The sequence below is a fragment of the Amaranthus tricolor genome, chromosome 13 (assembly GCF_026212465.1).
Source record: "Amaranthus tricolor cultivar Red isolate AtriRed21 chromosome 13, ASM2621246v1, whole genome shotgun sequence".
In the NCBI taxonomy this organism is placed as follows: domain Eukaryota; kingdom Viridiplantae; phylum Streptophyta; class Magnoliopsida; order Caryophyllales; family Amaranthaceae; genus Amaranthus; species Amaranthus tricolor.
In genome coordinates, this window is record NC_080059.1 from 19,677,858 (window position 1) to 19,698,483 (window position 20,626).

Below are 20,626 nucleotides of genomic sequence, written 5' to 3' on the forward strand. Positions count from 1 at the left end.
CATTTACAACCGACAACTTTCTTTCTATTCGGTAAGGTGCACTTTTCCCATGTGTCATTCTTCTTGAGAGCTTTGATCTATTCCTCCAAAGCTTTTCTCCAGTGAGTGGAAGTTAGGGCTTCTTCGACCGTGGTCGAGCTTTTGGTTGCATCTAGGATTGCCTTAAATGCTAAGGCACTCCGTGACAAATTTCCTGTGTCAGACTTCTTAAAGGGATATCTCGAACGTTTTGCTTCATACTCTGGATCATATCTCCTTGGAGGAACTCCTCGAGTGGAATGAGGGGGTAAAACATATGATTCACTATCAACACTTTGACTATCATGATTCCCTGTTTCAATTGTATCTGCGACAATTTCCTCATTCAAAGTGTCAACAACCACATTTTCATCATTCAAAGTGTCAATAATCACATTTTCATTATTAGTGTCTTCTGGAACAATACTATCAAGATTTGCATGACTCACCTGATGACCAGACAGGATTGGGAGTGGCAGACGAGTGGACAAAATATCTTGGTGAGGTGGCTCTGTAGCATCGTCTACTTGATCTTTTGGGTCTAGGTTAGACAACAACGGAGTGACTAACCATTTGAGATCGTCATTTTGCTTCTCCCCTGACATCGAAGATGGTGGTAGTAGTATTCATTCTCGATGAATTCACAATCCATGGTGGTGTAGACTTTTCTAGTTAAGGGATCATAACACCGGTAACCCTTCTGATTCCTACCATATCCGATAAGAACACATTTGATTGCTCTTGGTTCAAATTTGTTTCGTACCCGAGCTGGACAATGAACAAAAACTATGCACCCAAATATACGAGGATGTAGAGTGTGTGAGGAAGGTACAGAAAAATGGGTTTGGAGTGTGGCTAAGGGTGTATGGTATTGAAGACTCTTTGTGGGAAGTCTATTGGTAAGGTAGTTGGCGGTGGCGATAGCTTCAGGCCAAAGATTAGTGGGAGCATGGGAATCAAGCATCATAGCACGGGTCATCTCAAGAAATGTGCGATTTTTTCGTTTTGCCACTCCATTTTTTTGAGGTGTATTAGGGCAAGAGGTCTGATGTATAAGTCCCTTTTGTTTAAAGAATTGTTGCATGTTAGAGTTAATGTATTCTTTCCCGTTATTAGTTCGGAACATGCGGGGTTGGGTTTGGAATTGGGTACAGATCATATTATAGAATTCAACAAACACATGAAACACTTCAGATTTCTGTTTAAGGAAGTAAATCCAACTCATTCGGGTGCAATCATCAATAAACATAACAAAGTATGAAAACCCATGTAAGCCTACTACGGGAGCAGGACCCCACACATCAGAATGAACCAACATAAAAGGCATATCGACTTTATTCAAACTATAAGAATATGAGTGTTTATGACTTTTTGCAAGAATACAAGTTTCACACTTAAACTTAGATTTCAACCCTACAAAATTAGGAAAAAGTTTTTCTAGATACCCTACTGATGGATGTCCTAAACATCGATGCCACGTCCATAGTTGTCCTTCCTCTGATTCGCGAACAAGAACCGCTTTGCCTTTTTTAGTCTCCTCTTCCAAGTAATATATTCCACCTCTCTCAATACCATGCCTAATAATTTTCCCTGTCTGGGCATCCTGCACAAAACAACATCCAGGTTTAATGAGAACAGTACAATCGAGGTCTCTAGTGAGCTGGCTTACCGACAATAATTTATGTGACAGGTCAGGGACAAATAAACAATTTTTTAAAGTGAGATTTTTTGTAAAAGAAATAGTCCCAGCTCCGCTCACTTCAACTTTTTCCCCATTAGCTGTTTTAATGATGTTTTTCATGGGTTTGTCACAAGTTAAAAAATCGCTCGGGTCATATGACATTGAATCGGTGGCACCACAATCAAAGATCCAACCCCCTTTAAAATAAGACAATGTATTAAAAGAGGACGAAAAGTTTTGGCATAGGAGAGAGTAGCCACGTGACCCTTTCTCCCCTTTAAAAGGCGGAGGGACTCTCCCTCTTTTCTCACCCTCTCCCCTGAACCCTAAGGTGAGGGCGCCTCCTTCTCTGCTTCTGGTACCTTCTTCCTCGTTTTTCTTGGAGTCTGTCACATTCATGGCTTCTCCTTGTTTCTCCCCTTCTTCCATTGGTGCTGGATCTTCTGTGCTCCATCCTACGGCTGCCTTTCCCGTCCGATGTCGATCTAGAAATTGAGCCGGTCTTCTTTCTCCCCTTTTCTTGGTATCCGGCCACCACTCCGGGTAACCCACGAGTTTAAAGCACTCGTTTCTTGTGTGCCTAGTAGCACCACAGTAGGTACATTTTAAGTGAGTTTTTTCATCATCCCTCCGATAAGTTTTCCCTTTGGCTGAGAAAGTCCCACCTGTGCCCAGTGAGTCAAGATCTGATGAGGGTTCTTTCTTCATGATGTGGCGTCTCATTACCTCCCTCCTTATGCTAGCATAGGCCTCCTCCACTGTTGGGAGTGGGTCTAAAAGAAGAAGATCTCGTCTGTCTTTGTCAAATGACTCATTGATTCCGGCTAAAAACTGGTATAAACGATTTTGTTGGGTTAATTGATTGTAGATGATGATGTCTTCTAGATCCTTCATGGGGTTTGGTTGTCTTCTATCTATTTCCTTCCAAAGCATGAATAGTGTACTGTAGTAGGTCTCGATTGTGTTTGTGCCTTGTTGAGTTTTGTTGGTTTTGACTGTTAGGTCGAATATTTGCAGGCCGTCTCTCCCACTGCTGTATAGCGTCTCAATCCCTTGCCACAACGCTTTGGCTATTGGGAAATCGAGATACTGATTCACCAGGTCTGAGTCAATATTCTCCAAAATCCATGAGATACAATCGAGTCACTTCTGGTCCATTGGTTGTACGCTGGGTCGATTTTGGATGGTGGGTCCTCGATGATGTGATTTAGACGACCTCATCCACTAATGGCTAAGTGCATCTGCCTGGACCATTTTATGTAATTCTGGTTTGTTAGCTTCTCTGATATTGAGAGGGTGTTGGTGTTTTCGGTGGGTAATTTGTTGGTGTTTAACTGGTTGATCAGTTGCAACAATTGCCCCATCGTGACCGGTTGGTCTGGTGTTATGACAGTTCTTGGTTCTTCTTCCATTTTGAATTTTAAGGTAAGTTAGTCGGTATATGATGAAGCAGAAAAAACGATTCAGAATCGTTGCTGCTCTGATACCATGATTTCTGGTTTAATATTGATTTTGAGAGTTTGTTTTCTGAATTACTGTTCTTTATTCAATCATAGGGTTTTGTTTTTATACAAGTGCACTACATAACTGCCACACTATAACATAACTGCTCTTTCTAAGTAACCGACACTTACTATGTAACTGCTGTAATAAGTAACTTCTACACTAACCCTAATTAAATATATCGGGTATGTTTATTTTCATAATCTAACATACTTAAATAACTACGCAAAAAGTTGACTGCGTCAAGCTTACAATACCATAATAAAATCTAAAGAATATTAGGCTGCAATAGAAACAATACAACATCAGCAAGAGTTCACTTCAAATTAATGTGCTTAGCATCATTACACTTTGCACCCGTATTTGAACATACGGTTATGTTCACCTTTTCGTTTATGGTGCTTTTTACCATACCGTTTTGCTGTTGTTGTTGGGATGTTGAGCCAAAGATCAACACTAATTTTTATGCACTATTCTTCTATATCGTTATGTACATAGATCATCGATCATTTTACTAATACGGGAGTGCACATTGAAGTGTACAGAGTAGCCTAATTGTGGATTATGGAGTTTATAATTTTATTTCCTTATTTTTTTGTTGACATATGCTAATTAACAATTTAAAATAAATATTACTATACTGTTTTTTTATTGCTTTCGTATTTGAGTGTTTGCTTTCAGTTTGCTATGGAAATTTTAGTTGTGCTTCCTTATTGCTTGTGTTAACCAGTAATAATACTGCTAAAAAAATTTTTTAGTGTAGCGTCATCTGATCATGATGCTTGTGAAATTACGGTACGCGTTACAACATTATTTGGATACCTTTAACATAAATGTTTCACCAACCATCATACGGTATACGCATTCTTTAGTGTGGTTTTGCGCATGCATGTTCTTTGTGGACTGCTTCTGTTTATTTTGACATGTTTACTCTTATGATGGAGGTTTGATGCTCAGAGAGTTTGTCTTTTAGACTAAATATGAACAACATATGTCTTGTTATGTACGCTCGATCTTTTTGTCCTTTTAGTTGTAAGGTGCCTCATCTATCATATGCACTCATATTAGAAAGCAATATTAGTTGTTAATTGGAGATTTAGGAACAACAACTGAACTTCAATAAACATTAACTTACTGGCTAGCAACAAATTTCGCGATCGCATTGTCATCAAAGCATTCAGGAGATTATGTTTGCTGCATTGTTTGCTATACTGCACTATCATCTACATTACAGCCTGTTCTTGTGCTAGTTATGGACTTTACTTTCCTTTTTCCCACGCCCATCTTCATGTGTCGCCTTAGTATAACTCCTTTCGATTTAGTGTTTTCTATTATGATATTTTGTGTTACAATTGAGGAACCAGTCTATCACATACGCTTGATTTTTTGTACCGGTTTTTTTTCCGAATGCATTTATCATTACCATCGTTAGTATTACAACTGGAAGCGCACACAACTGGAAGTATGGTGCTGGTTAGTAGTTTGCACATCAATTCCTCTAAACCGCTGCTCTCGGATTACATCGTGTTTCATTCACCCACCAAAGAAAGCTTCTTTTGATTCACATATTTGTGAGTCCCATTAATGAAGTACATCTTCTTTAGTTGTTGGACTGATTAGTATAAATAATACTATTTGCCACTAATAACCGAAGAATGATCCAAATTCAGTTGTAGGTGATTTCAAGGAGTATATATTCATGGGTACTTTTTTTTTGCCATTGCGTTCTTATTTGTTGTACTGTATACACAATTCAACCACATTTATGTACATGCTTTACCTACAAATTATATTTCTATATTATTATTCAAACTACGTTAAAGTTATTATACCTCTTTAACCACTCTTGCAGATAAGGGTTTTTCTACTTCTCCAATTAAACTTGTTGATCCTAAATCGAGTGCATCTTGCGGTGCAAAGCAAATTCGCTTACGAATCAAAACTTTTTTTTGTTGTGGTGATAGCATAATTAAGATTGCTATGAATGAGTATTTTTAACAACTTATTGCTCTTTTCTCAAGTGAAAGTGAAATCAAAATTCATTTCGGAAAGTATTGTCGCCTGTACAATAATATGTTTGCATTTAGTTCACTTAGAGGGTCTATTGATGCGCGTACACACAAATGCAGTTATGTGTTGAAATTCAATGGACCACTTCATCACTATGTACCTGATTTTTTGCCTCAAGAAGCCGAGAAGCCGAAGCTCTTGCAGCTTTATTTTTATGATGACCAATTTGAAAAGGAGCACCATTCTGGCATCTTCCCTGAGCTTTATTTTTATTTTTATGATACCTGTAATCGAATTCTAGAGGTATGGTCTTCCCCATGCACACTTTCTAATTATTTTGCAGCCTCAATCGAAGATCACGTAGCCACAGCTGGTCAATCAGTTTATATGTGCAGAGAGACCATCGGTTGCTTACTTATTTGAGGGGCCTTGTGTTACGACATATGATGCATGGTCCATGTGGCTCGTTTAATCTAGAGTGCCCATGTATGGTGAAGCGTGATGGTAAGCATATGTGTTGGCAATGGAATTCAAGGGAACTTAACACATTCATAGCGCATTTCGATGATGGCTATCCGACATATATGCGACGAAATACTGGTAAATCTGTGCGCATATGTGGTGTGAAATTAGATAATCGTTGGGTTATTCCATATAATCCATATCTTCTTGTAACACCCCTGAATTTCCGACCCCTTATATGAAATTTCCGACCCCTTGTACGAAACTAAAACCGTAAAGGACGGGAGAAAATTCGGGTGTTACACTTCTAGGGTCTTTTGATTGCCATATCAATGTAGAAATCTGCTCAACTATTAAGGCCGTCAAATACCTTTATAAGTATGTCTACAAAGGCCATGATAAAATATCAGTTAGTATTGGTTCTAAAGATGACCTGCATGTTGTTGATGAGGTCGAAAGGTTCCAATCCAAGAGATGGGTGTCTCCCCCTGAAGCTGCTTGGAGGATTTTTTTCGTTTGATTTGTATGACATACAGCCTGCTGTTCTACCGCTATAGGTTCATTTACCGAATAAGCCAAGTGTTTGTTTTAACACTTTGGAGAATTTTGAGCATGTTATAAGTATTGAATCAAGAGCTGAAACCGTTTTGACAGTGTTTTTTGCATGCAATGCAACACATCCTTTTTAGCCAAAATATTGCTTTCCTGAGTTTGCGGAGCACCATGTTTGGCATGCACAGTGTAAATCTTTCAGAGCAAGGTAATTAGTAGACTTGCATTTGTTGCCCCTTCAGAGGGTGAACGCTCTTTTGATGACTTACGTACAGTAAACAATAAGCTCTGCTCGACATTTCATGATACCTCATTAAAGCGAGGGTTCCTTGAACCAGATGACTTAATCAAACAATGTTTAAATGAAGCAGTTAAAGTCCATAAACTTTTGTTTTGATAACTGCACATACGTCACTCAAGAGAATCCACCCACTACAGTAGGAAAGAACATGTAATTATTTTTGGTTGGAACTCTATAAGAACTTCAGATGCCAATGTGCACAAGAGATAAAGGTAGAGAAGCTCAAGATTGACTTAGATTGAATGAATTTTTGTTAAACTTGCTAGACGACATGTTATGCACACCTCTCAGTAGTATGGGTGAGATGTAAATTTATAATTTTAGTTATAGTCGTGATTAATGTTTACTCTATATATTGTATCTTGATATATTACCTTTTTCTTATACTAGTACTTAATAATATTTGCCACGTATTTTGTACTTTTCTGTTTTGTATTGTAACCACCTCTTCTATAAAAGAAGGGTGTATGGAACATGTGTAAAGTGTGTAACAAAATTCCAAAACAATAAAGAAAGATTCCTTTTCTATCTCCTAAACCCCATTCTTCCTTCTGTGCTCAACTGTTTTCATTCTTGATTAGTAGAGCTTTAATGTGCAACAATGGTGACCTTCTCTCGATCCTAAACTCTAAATTTTGTTATCCTTTTGCTTCTACCTCTCTCTTCTCCTTCTTCTCTGTTCCTTTTCTTTCTTTCTTGAACCCTAAACATCCTAAAACAATGCCTACTAATTCTGCTCTTGATCCAACACAAGATCCTTCAAGCATTTATTATTTGCATCCATTAGACCATGTTGGTTCTAAGTTTGTATCTACAACTTTTGATGGCACCGGATACACAGATTGAAAACGCTCGATGATTATTGGTCTTACTACAAAAACCAAAATGTCTTTTGTTGATGGCACGTTGCCTCAACCCTCTTCTACCTCTCCTAATCACAAAGCTTGGATTCGTTGCAAAAATATAATAATCTGATGGCTCTTCGCATCTATGGATCATTTAACTGCTAAGAGTATAATGTAATTTAGTACTGCTTAAGAAATATGGTCTGATCTTGAAGAGCGTTTTGGTCAAGATATATGGCACGACTTTATTCTCTTCAAGAGCAACTCACAAACATGTCTCAACAAACAAACCAACACATTGCTGACTACTTCACCAAAATGAAGACTACTATTTGGGATAAACTTGATCATCTAAGTCCTTTTCCTTATTGTAAATGCAATGGTTGGGTGTGTGGTTTAACCAAACAGTTTCTTAAGTTATAAGAGGACCAACACATGATGCATTTTCTCATGAAGGTTAATGACAATTTTTAGTAAGTAAGAACCAATATTCTTACGAAGGAACAAGCTCCAACTATTTCTTAAGCATATCGCCTTCTTCTTCAAGAGCAACATCAAAAAGGAATTAACACAACTATCCACTCCTTTACCTGATTCCATGGCTTTTGTTTTGGACCGTAAACCTAATTACCATCGCCATTATTCTTCCTCCAACAAACTGACTGAACGTGCTGATGTTTCTGGTACGAAACGTCCTTTACGCTATTTTTGTGACCATTGCAAAATTAGTGGCCATTCCATTAAGCGTTGCTTCAAGATCCATAGATATCCTAATTCTATAAAATTCAGAAAACTTGTTGCTGTTCTTGTTCACAGTACTGCTGATGATAATATTTCCTATGTTGAAAACACTGGTCTTACAACTACTCAATTTAATATTCTCATTTTTCTTCTTAACAAACACAAACATACTGATATTGATGACTAGGCCCCTACTTCCACAAATTTTATCACCAATCCTAACCTAGCAAGTATACCTTGCATTATCTCTACACATGACTCCTCTACTTGGATTTTAGATAATGGTGCGATAGATCATGTGTGCTATTCCATATCATCATTTATCAATATCAAACAACTCACAGGCCAAAATCATCATACTACTATACCTGATGGTCGAAAGCTCCGTGTAAATATGGTTTGGAGACATACAACTTCTTAACAATGTTCTTTATGTTCCTCAATTTCATTTTAATCTTTTTATGTACAACGTTTATATGCTGATAACATTCTTACTCTACATTTCACTTACACTAGCTCATTGTTTTATTCAGGCCCTTGATGAAAAAGCCTCAGGTTCTCAGTAAGCTTTTTCATGGTCTTTACTGCACACCATAGCAGCCTATCGCAACCGTTCCTTCTTCATCCGAGGCCAACTTCATAACTTATAACAATAAGCCAGATTTTTCCTTGTTATGGTATCTTCGCTTAGGGAACACTTCTTTACACAATTAAAAGCTAGTTTGTCCCCATGTTGATACAAAGAAATTGAAGCATTATGTCCTTTGTACTATTTTTCCAAAGGCTAAACAAACTAGACTTCCTTTTTCATCTAGTTCTATTAAAACTCTTGTCCTTTTCCAATTAATAGATATAGATTTGGGCGATTCATACACTCAACAAACATACAATTTTTGTTCTTATTTTCTCACTATTGTTGATGATTTTACATGATGTATATGGATTTTCTTAATGAAGAGCAAGTCTGAATCTGTTTCTCATCTTACACATTTTATTGAATATGTTGCTACACAATTTAATAGTAAAGTTCATACCATCTGTTCCGATAATGTCAAAGAGTTATGTGAAGGTCTCACACTACACATATCAATCCAAAGTCATCATTCATAAAAAGAGTTGCATTGACACACCACAACAACATGGTTTTGTAGAGCACAAACATAAACACTTACTCGAGGTTGCTAGTGCTCTATATTTTCAATCTCATGTTCCAATGAAATTTTGGGGCGAATGTGTTCTTTGTGCATGCAATCTTATTAAACACTTGCACCCTGTGAGAAATTATATGGTCATGCTTCTACTGTTACTCATCTCCACACCTTCGGCTGTCTTTGTTATATCTCTACACTTAACAAGGTCATAAGAATTTCAACCCCGAGCCCATCCGTGTGTCTTTTTGGGCTATCCCTTTGCTCAAAAAGCCTACAAGGTATATAATCTTGTCACTCACAAAATTAGCATTTTCAAGAATATTATATTTCATGAATGTAACTTTCCTTTCCATAAAGATACCTTCACTAACCCATCTTCTCCTACAATCTATTTACCCACATCCACTCCCTTAACTTTTACTACACCCTATCCTACAAACCTACCCCAAAACCATCCCCTACCCCATTCAATGTTGAGTTATGTTTGGTTTTGATGATAATAAACAAATGATTGATTATCAAACTAATATGTGTATTAAGATGTGCATGAACAAGTTATAGGTTATGAATATGAAAGTTCCCAAGAGCATCAATAATTTGAAGAGTTGTTTTAAAGCATAAAACAAAATAAATGAAAAATTGGTTTTTAAGAGATCGTACAAGTAAGATATCCGATCCGGAGTAGGATCGTTGATGAGAGTACGTAAAGACTTGGTCAAGGAAGTTGTGATAATATGTGATATCCAGAAAAGCTGAAATCTGTTGTAGGATGTTAAAGGGTAGACAAGAGGTCTACTGTTCCTAGTTGATAGTCTGTATTTCGTGTTGATAAGTCAGAGACAGTGCAATGTTTCCAGGAATCAAGTTTGGAAGTTTAAAGTCAAACTGAGAAATTCTGAAGACAGAAGACATGAATATTCACGTGAGTGTACTAGGATTCATGTAAGTATGATGAAACATAAAATAAATTAATTATACGTGAAGGAACAAGAGTCTATCCAAGAACGAGTCAGTTTAAGAACAAGTCATTGTTCCTAATAGAACGAGTATTATTCAGTTTAACGAGTCACCCAAACGAATATATGGCTAATAGTTAACGCGTTAAACATAATAAGATATAAAATAATAAAAATAGTAATTTAATAATAATTTATTTATTATTAAAATGATTTTTAAATAAGAAGTTAAAAGATAAAATTTGCTATAAATAGCCATGTTTTACTAAGAGGTTTTTGTTTGAAATAATCAAATTCTTAATTTAGAAAAATCGTTCCCTTAGAAAGTGGAGTTTACTCTACTATAAAAGTGGAGAGAAAATAGTAGATTTTTTCTCCACTATGGAAAAAACGTGTGACCCTTTAATAAAGATATTTTTATTTCTATTTTTCTATTTTTAGAAGAAAATATCTCATCTTTTGAATAGCTATTTTATCTAATTGTTTTATAAGAAAAAATATATCTTTTCCATTATGTTTTTGTTGAATATTTTTATGGGATTATTTGAAAAGTATTTTTTTATAAAACAAAATTATGTTTTACTTAAATTAAAAGGAGCATTGAAAAAGTAAAAGTCATAAACACCACACTAAAACTTAGGAACATGGGTGTTAAGGGGAATGAATTAACTGATACTATTTTCCACTTTCCTAATTATAAGGATCTAGGAAGTTATGAAGTTAATGGGTAGTAGTGGGAAGTTAACTTACCGAAAATAGTTATTTCTATGCTTATAGAAAGACTTCCTTTAATCAATTAGAAAGTGAGTCTCCACAACTCCACCATGGGGTATTCATTCCTCAAGAGCGTTTGCTTCATTAAACAATGAGCTTCATAAATATTGAGTTTCAAGTAATATCCAAAATTCATATTTGAAGTCTATTCCTAAAGTTCCTGTCAAGTCATGGTATGTTCTTATATTAATATGTTCTAAAGTTTCATCATACGTAGAGTTTTATTCTCATCAAGCTATGAGTTTGTTCTTTAAGAGAAGGGTAGAGAGTTTGTAGTGAACTGTTGTAATTTGGGTAAGAGAGTTTGTAGTAAACTCTTGTAATTTGGGTAAGAGGGATTTGCGTGAATCCAGAAAAGAAAACTGAGAACCTAGAGTTATGTTCAAGAAGGCAGTGTCTCGTGATAGCTTGCTCAAAGCTGAGAGACTGGAAACAAGAGGTGGTTCCCAGGGGCATTAAGTTTGTAGAGTAACTTAATAGAAGGCCATTGACTCGTGATAGCTTGATTGAAGCTGAGAGAAGGTGAGCTTCATGGTAGAAGCTTGATCTTCATAGGTGAAGCGTGAGAAAGAGTTTAAGTTTAGGGGCATTAAGTTTGTAATGATTTGCCTAAAACATAGTGAAGTATTTGAAATCCCGGGGGGTCGTGGTTTTTCTTTCTATTTAGGCCTATAAGGTTTCCATGTAAAATCTTGTGTCTCTTTCATTTATGCTTTACAAGTTCAAGTCATTAATTCCGTAAAAAATTTGATAAACTCTCACAAAATCTAAAATAATGCATATACTACAATTCCCTATTGTACTCTCGTTGTTAAACTCAATTTCCTCACCCATACTCGCCCTGACCTTGCTTACACTGTTCAAACATTAAGCCAATATATGCAAGCTCCCACCAAAGCTCCTTTTCAAGCCCTTCAACATACTCTAAACTATGTATACAGCACTGCTGGCCAAGGCATTCTTCTTCGTGTTGTTGATCATCTCTCTTTATAGGCATTTTCTAACTCGGATTGGGGTTCTTGCATTGATACTCGTATGTCTGTCACTGGCTATCTCTTCTTATTTGGTCAATCTCCCATCAGTTGGAAGTCCAAGAAACAAACAATCGTTTCTAAATCATCATCTGAGGCTGAATATTGTTCCATGGCCTTCGATGCCTCTGAAGTGACCTGGACAGTTCGTCTCCTTAAAGAGTTAGGGATCATTAATCTACGCACAGTTACCTTACACTGTGACAATCAATTTACTTTAAATATTGCTCACAATCTTGTCCTTCATAATCGCACTAAACACATCAAAATCAACTGTCACTTTACAGGGTAAAAGGTCATGGAAGGTTTGTTACAACTAACATATCTACCTACCTCCAATCAACTAGCTGATATTTTCACCAAAATACTTCCTTCCACTCATTTTCAGCAGCTACTATCCAAGCTTGAATTGCATACTACACCCAAGCTTGAGGGGGATCTTGATATATTACCTTTTCCTTTTACTAGTACTGTAATAATATTTACCATGTATTTTATACTTTTCTGTTTTGTTTTGTAACCACCTCTTCTATAAAAGAAGGGTGCATGTAGGGATGGCCACGGGGCGGGTTACCTGGAACCGAACCGGTCCCGAACCGCTTGGAACCGGATCCGGAACCGGAACTGTTCGCGACAGGTTCCGAACCGGCCCGAACCGCGGAACTGTGAAACCGCCGGAAAAAAAGTTGCCAGAACCGTGAAACCGCCTGAAAAAAGCTGCATGAACCGGACCTCAGAACCGCGGGTTGGAACCTGAACCGATCCGGGTGAACCGGTCCAACGGTTCCATGGAACCGGAACCGGGACCGGTCCTGGTAAACCGGCCCAACGGTTCTATGGAATCGGAACCGTGAAAATTAGCCGTTTCTAGCCGTTGCCATTTTCTCTATAAATACCCATCACTTTCAATCATTTTCATTCACAACTCATCTCTTCTCCTACTCTCTCTACTTACTCTCTCTACTTAATTACTTAATTACACAATTATTCTCTTAATTACATAATTAGTCTATTATTTATTTTTTTTTTAATTCTATTATTATTTCAATATTATCATGTTTTCTTTTTAGAAAAAAGCCTCTAAAAATGTTACTAAAGTGGCAAAATCATTGGGAGGTTCTAGCTCTAAAAGAAAGGCCACTTCAACTCCGTCGGTATCAACAACACCTTCGATTAGTAATTATAATTATGAACCAAATTATCCAGAAGGGTACGACCAAGAATTACACAATTATGTAGAAGAAGTGGAAAGAGAAATACAAATTGATGAAGAAGAAGAACAAGAAGAGGAACCAACGACCCCTATTGGGATACATAATTCTCGACAGTCATCAACAAGATCACATGAAGAACAACTACAACAACAACAACAAAGACAAGCTCGTGGTAAACGAGTCAATTTCCAAACTATCGGTTAGTTTTATAATTTTATTCTTCAAATTGATTAAATTTTGAATTATTATTTATTTATATATTGTGGTATATATCTGAGTATGTCTTTATATTTAAATTTAGATGAAGATGAACCAGTAAGACAACATTTTCCGGCAATGCCACCTCCTAGTGGTAGAGCTGTTTCACATGTGTGGTCGTATTTTACAAAAGAACCAACCGACAATCTAGATGTTTTCTTATGCACTTGTCAAATTTGTGAAAGTCAAGGAGTAAAGCCCTTAATTTCATACAATTTCGCCAGAGGTAAATACTTTTTCAGTTTTTTATACATACATTATATATTCATATTTTATAAAAATTTATTTATTGTGTTTTGTGAATACGTGTTAGGTGGTGGTACGGGATCTTTTAACAAACATTTGGCAAAAAAGCATGGAATCACAAAAGAAACTCATGCAACAAGCGGCAGCGGGACCACAAGTGGAAGTCAACAGTGGGACATTCCCAGCACAGGTATGCCTTTTAAATATAATCGTAATGATATGATTGATGAATTTTCTAAGTATGCAATTTGTGATGAATTGTCTTTTAACCACGGTGAAAGTAGGGCACACGAGCGTTTCACTAGAAAATTTTGCAACCACAATATACAGCAATCCCTAGGAGCACTCTTAAAAGACGCACAATTAAATTATATGAATCAATGCGCTATGAATTAATTGAAATGTTTAAATCTTTTAATGGTAGGGTTAGCATAACAACTGATATTTGGTCTGCTCCCCTACATTTAGAATCTTATATGTGTGTAACAGCGCATTGGATAGATCAAAATTGGATTATTCAAAAAAGAATAATTGCTTTTGAGACAATGCTAGAAAGACATACGGGTGAAAACATAAAATATAGATTAGTAGAGATATGTAGAGAATGAAACTTATTAGATAAAATATTTTGTTGTTCTACCGATAATGCAACCGCTAACATTAAATGTATGGAACTTTTGTATAACGAGCCTGCTTTTAGTTTTATCCTTGGGGGTAGCTTATTACACATACGTTGTTGAGCTCATATAGTTAACTTATCTTGCCAAGCAGGTATAAAACAATTAAGCGGTTTATTAGATCCAATTAGAGATATAGTGAAGTGGCTTAGAATTGGAAAAATAAAGAGACGATATAAACAATTATGTGACCAATATCAACTAAAAAAAGTGTATTGGTCATTAGATACTCCTACACTTTAGGGCTCAACCAACAATTTATTAAGAAAGGCGATTGCTTATCGTCCAGTTATAACACAACTGTATAGTGAGTGTACAGTAGCTATATAACTGATGACACATGGGAATTAGCTATAGGTGTACATAAAATATTAGAAGCGTATGACCATGCAACTAAGATTTTTTCATATGTTTATGAACCGAACGTCCACTTAGTAATAAGTGAGTGTATTACTATTTTTTATCATCTTCTTAAACATACGCATGATGATACTAACCCATATTTAAAGCCGATTCTTGCAGATATGATGGATAAATGGAAGGCATATTTTACCGATTTTCCTTATATTTATGGAATTGCAACCATTTTAGACTCATGTTTTAAAACAAAAGTCCTTACTAAAGTAATTAGATTTTACTACCAATCATTAGATCGCCCGCCTAGTGATGTACATAATTATGTTGGAAGTTGTAAAAAACTTTTAGCAAAACTTTATGATTATTATGCTAGTGTATATAACCCAAAACGCGATACGTCTAGGCGTGCAAGCGTTTCAGCACGTCCCTCTTATTATAATTCGGTAATAGCTAATATAATGAGCCAAGATGATAGTTTTGTAGGATCATCTTCTTCTTCATCCTCCACTTCATATTTAGAATTAGATAGTTATCTTAAACACCACTTTGAAATTGACCAAGGTAGCTATGATATTTTAGAGTGGTGGAAAGAAAAATCTGTAAAATTTCCCATATTATCGAGAATTGCAAAGTTTATCCTTGCAATTCCTGCTTCTACAATTGCGTCGGAGTCTGCTTTTAGTGCAGGTAGAAGAGTTTTAGACGAAAAGAGATCTCGTCTTGCTCCACATAGTATTCAAATATGTGTTTGCAAGAAAAATTGGGATCAAGCGGAGATTCGAACACAAGGACTAAGGAATGATGATGATCAAGATGATGATGATGATCCATGGATGATGGTGGATACATCTGCATCATCGTCAGGAGGAGAGTCAGCGGAAGCATCTAACCAACCATATGATGATGATGAAGACGAATAAGATCAATCGGACAACGATAAATCAACATTCAACAACTAAAAATAAAAGGTATGACAAAGAACTACGTGGGCTTTGATTCCTTCGGGATATGTAGGCAGCTTAGTATTCCTTTGGGTACTCGGTTCAAGTCCATTTTCTCCCTCTTTTTTTATTAATCATCTTTATCGATATTATCATTGATTCGTTTCTTATTAATTTAGTTTTTTTTTCATTCTTTTTAGTAAATATTTTAATAACGATGACAACTTGACAAGCAATGAATTTGGCTAATAATCAAGTAATCATCAAAGGTACGTCCGCAATATTGTAGTATTTTTATATTATATAAATATTTAAAGAAAAAATAAAAATGGGACCAATGGTCCGACCCGCCCGGTGAATTGGAACCGCCGGAACCGCCTTATGAACCGCTAAGGAACCGTTTGGAACCGCCCGGAACCGGAACCGGTCGCGACAGGTTCCAAATGGAACCGGAACGGAACCGGCCCAACCTGGACCGTGGCCATGCCTAGGTGCATGCAACAGGTGTAAAGTGTGTAAAAAAAATTTCAAAACAATAAAGAAAGATTCCTTTTCTCTATCGTAAGCCTCATTCTGTCTTCTGTGTTCTACTGTTTTCATTCTTGATTGGTAGAGCTTCAATCTGCAAAACTGGTGATTCTAACATTGTAAAATTAGTGGATTCAAGTTCTTGTCAAAGCTCCTTCCTTTGAATATAAACTCTAAGACAAACTTGTCATTATCTGCTTTGTACTAAAATTTTCTTTACTTAGTTATATTTTCTTGAGCCGTTTATAACAGAAAATATTTGTTGTTGTTGACTACATATTATTGAAGCACTATCAAGAAACATAAGTTTTTTTATTTCAAAAATATTATTGTGAATCCATGATATCACCATATTGTCACAAGTGTACGCATCCAGTTATATGGAATCGATACGATCCATCGGTTTTGTTTTAATGCTTCTTCCATTATGAAATACTTGCTACATTATGATTATAAGCACTATTTATTGTTTAAACTTATTTTATAAATTGCGGTTAATGTATAAGAAAAAATATAGTCAAATAGGGTCTTGTTTAAATCGTCTAATCGCATACTTTCATAATTTAACTTTTTATTATTTTTGGATGTGTATAGTTCAATAAATAAATGACCAAAATAACACATTAAATTGCGTAAAAAGTCAAATATATAACAAGTATAATGAAAAGGAGGAAGTACTTTAGTAGATATTAACCTAGTTATATATACTCCATTATAGTCGAAGACTAAAAAGTAAGGTTAATGAATTTTCAGTTAGAAGGTTGCTATTTTGGTGACTTTTTTTAGGGAAATTTCACATGGTAGTATTCAGTTTTCATGAAATGTCAGTGGTAGAACTTTTTAAAGAAAATTTCACATGGTAGCATCCAGTTTATGCACAAACTAATTGCCGTAGCATTTTCCGTTAAGTTCTTGTTAAATTCCGTTTAATTCATCATTTTGAAAGTTTTTTTCCACATGGTAGCATTCAGTTTTTGTTTAATTCACATTTTTAACGTTTAATTCACCAATTTAATATTTAATTCACCGTTTGATTCATTAACACCCATAAATGTTGTAATAATTTTGTTTTCATTCAAATTGTTGGCATTATAAAGTTCAAAAGGTAAGTAGCCAAGCACTAATACTAATACATATTTACTTTAAGCAAAATTAGAGATAATTCTAATAATAAAAGCAAGTATTTTCCTGCTAAAAAGATTTGCTACAAAAAAGTTACCTATTTATTTATCTTTTTCTTTACACTTTATGAAAGAAAATGTATAAACCAATATTACAAAAAGCTAATGATTAACGTGTTAACAAACAGAAAGATGGCAAGTAGGATTTGGTGTTGATGGAGACGATGGGGAACTAGTGTTCATAACCTCTAACAAAACCTTAGCCTTTTGTTGTATCCACTTGTGCATCATTTTATTATTATTAGAATTATCTCTAATTTTGCTTGAAATAAATATGTATTAGTATTAGTGCTTGGCTACTTACCTTTTGAATTTTATAATGCCAACAATTTGAATGAAAACAAAATTATTACAACATTTATGGGCGTTAATAAATTAAACGGTGAATTAAACATTAAATTGGTGAATTAAACGTTAAAATTGTGAATTAAACAAAAAATAGATGCTACCATGTGGAAAAAACTTACAAAAATGATGAATTAAACGGAATTTAACAAGAACTTAATGGAAAATACTACGGCAATTAGTTTGTGCATAAACTAGATGCTACCATGTGGAATTTTTTTAAAAAAAGTGTTACCATTGGCATTTCATGAAAACTGGATGCTACCATGTGAAATTTTCCTTTTTTTAAATTGGTAGATTTCTCGTCCTTTAGATTTAGACGTACAATAGTATCATTTCGTTACTCAATGTTATTAAGTGGCTCTTACTTAGGGTGGGGTTTATGAATGTCAGGTATTATACGCAACTTGACCTTTATTAGTGATAAAATTAACAAAGAGGTTGTTATCGAATGACCTTGATAGTAATCATCACGTGCAATTTTACATAAATAAGAAGTACACATAATTTAATGAGTCATTTTATTTGAATTTATTATATTAAAAACAATAAATCTTTAAATATATCGAAAATTCGACGTGCACTAGTGGCAGAAATTATATTCCACGTTAACATTTTCATGGAATAAAAATAAAGAATGGTCAAACTTTTAAAACAAATTTTTACCCACAAAAAATGTAATCTTTTCCATAACAAAGTTAAGAAATTATAGTTCACAAACTTCAAGTTTTTGACTCCTTCCAATTTCTTCCGTTTATTTATCTTTTGATATCGACACAAATAGAAAAATTTAACACAATTTACTCAATTTGCAATTATTGTCGAACCCAGTACTAAATCTCCTAATCATGCAGATGATTTTGATCACATAGTCAAATATGCTATGTCTTACTACATAAGGTTTGGATTACTACATAAGGTGATCAATGTGGAGCAAGTAAGATGCATTGGACAAACTAAGGGAGGCTTAGATCAACACATAAAGAGCTTCTACTAAGTTGTTAGACCATGCCTTAAACGGGGCAAGGCATGTAAGGAGGTTGCTCGATCGAGGTAACAAGAAAAAGCAAACAAAAAGTAGCCAACTGAAGCTGCTCATTTGAACAAGTACTATGCTCATTCACTATAACAAATTTAACTTTTCGTAACATTGAATTTAGTGGCATTAAAAAATGCCACTGATTTATATTTCAAGTGTAATAATTGTTTGTTTCTATTTTAAGTTCCACTATTAAGTGATTTAGTGACACTTTATTTGGCCTTTAGTGGCATATGTAACTGTTACTATAGTCTATAGTGGCATTTTTAAGAAATGTCACTAGATCCTATATCGTGAAAAGCTTTTGTATAATTTATTTATTATGTTGCTAAAGGGTTTAATAAATGTCACTATATCCACTGTATTTACTATTAAAAATTTAAAGTAGTGACATTTAAATTAAATGTCACTAAATATATCCTACTAAAAGCAAATTATGTTGTAGTGATTATAACAGGCTTATCAGAGGCAGTAGGTGCAGAACATAGCTGCTCATTAAAGCAAGACAATTGCTCGTTTGAGCAGCTGTTCAAAAGTTCAATGGTTAGATTTTCTGTTACGTTTTTCATTAAAGGTGCAATGAAGGGCATTTAATCTATAACTTATTATTGTATTATTGTTGTGTTAATTGTTGATTCTAGAATGTTGTATGCTCTCTAGTTAATTGGCTTATAACTTCATAGAATACACAACACATAAACAAGAGTAGGGGCTAATGAACAGAGAGGGGATAGGGTCAATACCAAGATATCTATATTTTCTTTGCGATAGTATCAAGGTGATCTCCATTGCTGTGAGATCTTTGCCTGGAGAGTTTTTTCTCAGGATATATGGTTATTTTATTGTATTGTTTGAGAGGGAGGTATGCAACATAATTACATTATTTGTTCTTTCTTCCATTATTTTTTGTGTGTTTTCTAATTTGTTTTTCACTTGTGTGAGACCTTAATAGCTTTTATTGAATTGGTATCAAAGTGGGGTGCCTTTTAGGTATATTTTGGTGAGTGAAAGTAAGGTTATATAGTGAAGAAACAAGATGATTAAAGCGGCAAAATTCTATATTCCATTGTTTGATGGAATAATATTTTTTGCTATATGGAAAAGTTTCATGGATGATTGGCTTGTTCAATAGGCATTGAAGATGCTTTTGAAAAAACAGACCGCCACATTTTGAGGAAGGAAGATAAACATCAATGAAGAAGAAGGCATTACGCACAATCTCGCTTGCCATTGCACCCGAAATCAAGTATCCCTACTTGAAGGAGATCGATCCCAGTGAGTTGTTGGAGAAGTTACTAGCAGTGTATGCTTTCAAATCCTTTACAAACAAACTTTTCTTAAGGTGGGAGTTATATCAACTCATGAAAGAGGAGAATACAACAATCAAAGACCCCAATAACATATTAAATAAGTTGTTGTGCCAATTAATGAATGTGAATGAAATATTGACAGAATAGGAGCAAGCCCTACTTCTTTTTGGCTTCTCTTTCCAAGGACTATAGAAATATAGTTCAAACATTGCTCATAGGAAAGGAGTATATTGCTCTTGATCAAGCATTTGTGGCATTGAGAGAAAATGATAGGTTCATGGTGAGAACTAAGGGTGTTCATAATCGCGTATCCAACATTTCAGGTACCCAAAAACCCGAGCACCCGGTTAGTCAGATACTTGTTTTAATGGCTCACGTCCCGACCTGATTGATCCGAGTACGCGGATAAATCAGTCCGAAACATTGGGTACCCAATTTTATTGCTTGAACATTTTTGGTTTATACAACAATACAGAATTTTCTGAATTTTCTCTTGAACATTCCA

At 35.2% G+C, this 20,626-nt stretch overlaps 1 protein-coding gene across 1 annotated transcript; it reads right to left on the bottom strand.

Annotated features, from left to right (window-relative positions):
- Nucleotides 1-77: 77 nt before the first annotated feature.
- Nucleotides 78-2,593, bottom strand: LOC130798901 (uncharacterized). Its single transcript, XM_057661997.1, has 2 exons — nucleotides 730-2,593; nucleotides 78-616 (listed from the first exon to the last, which is right to left on the bottom strand). Exons 1-2 carry the CDS (start codon nucleotides 2,591-2,593, stop codon nucleotides 78-80), a joined length of 2,403 nt encoding a protein of 800 aa, XP_057517980.1.
- Between the last annotated feature and the right edge of the window lie 18,033 nt (nucleotides 2,594-20,626).

Bases quoted from the DNA above. Each gene is read 5' to 3' on its own strand.
- LOC130798901 (XM_057661997.1), bottom strand. From the start codon at position 2,593: ATGAAGGATCTAGAAGACATCATCATCTACAATCAATTAACCCAACAA. The intron at 617-729 runs GTAGGAATCAGA...CTTCGATGTCAG, and splicing joins ATGTGTTCTTATCGGATATG to GGGAGAAGCAAAATGACGAT.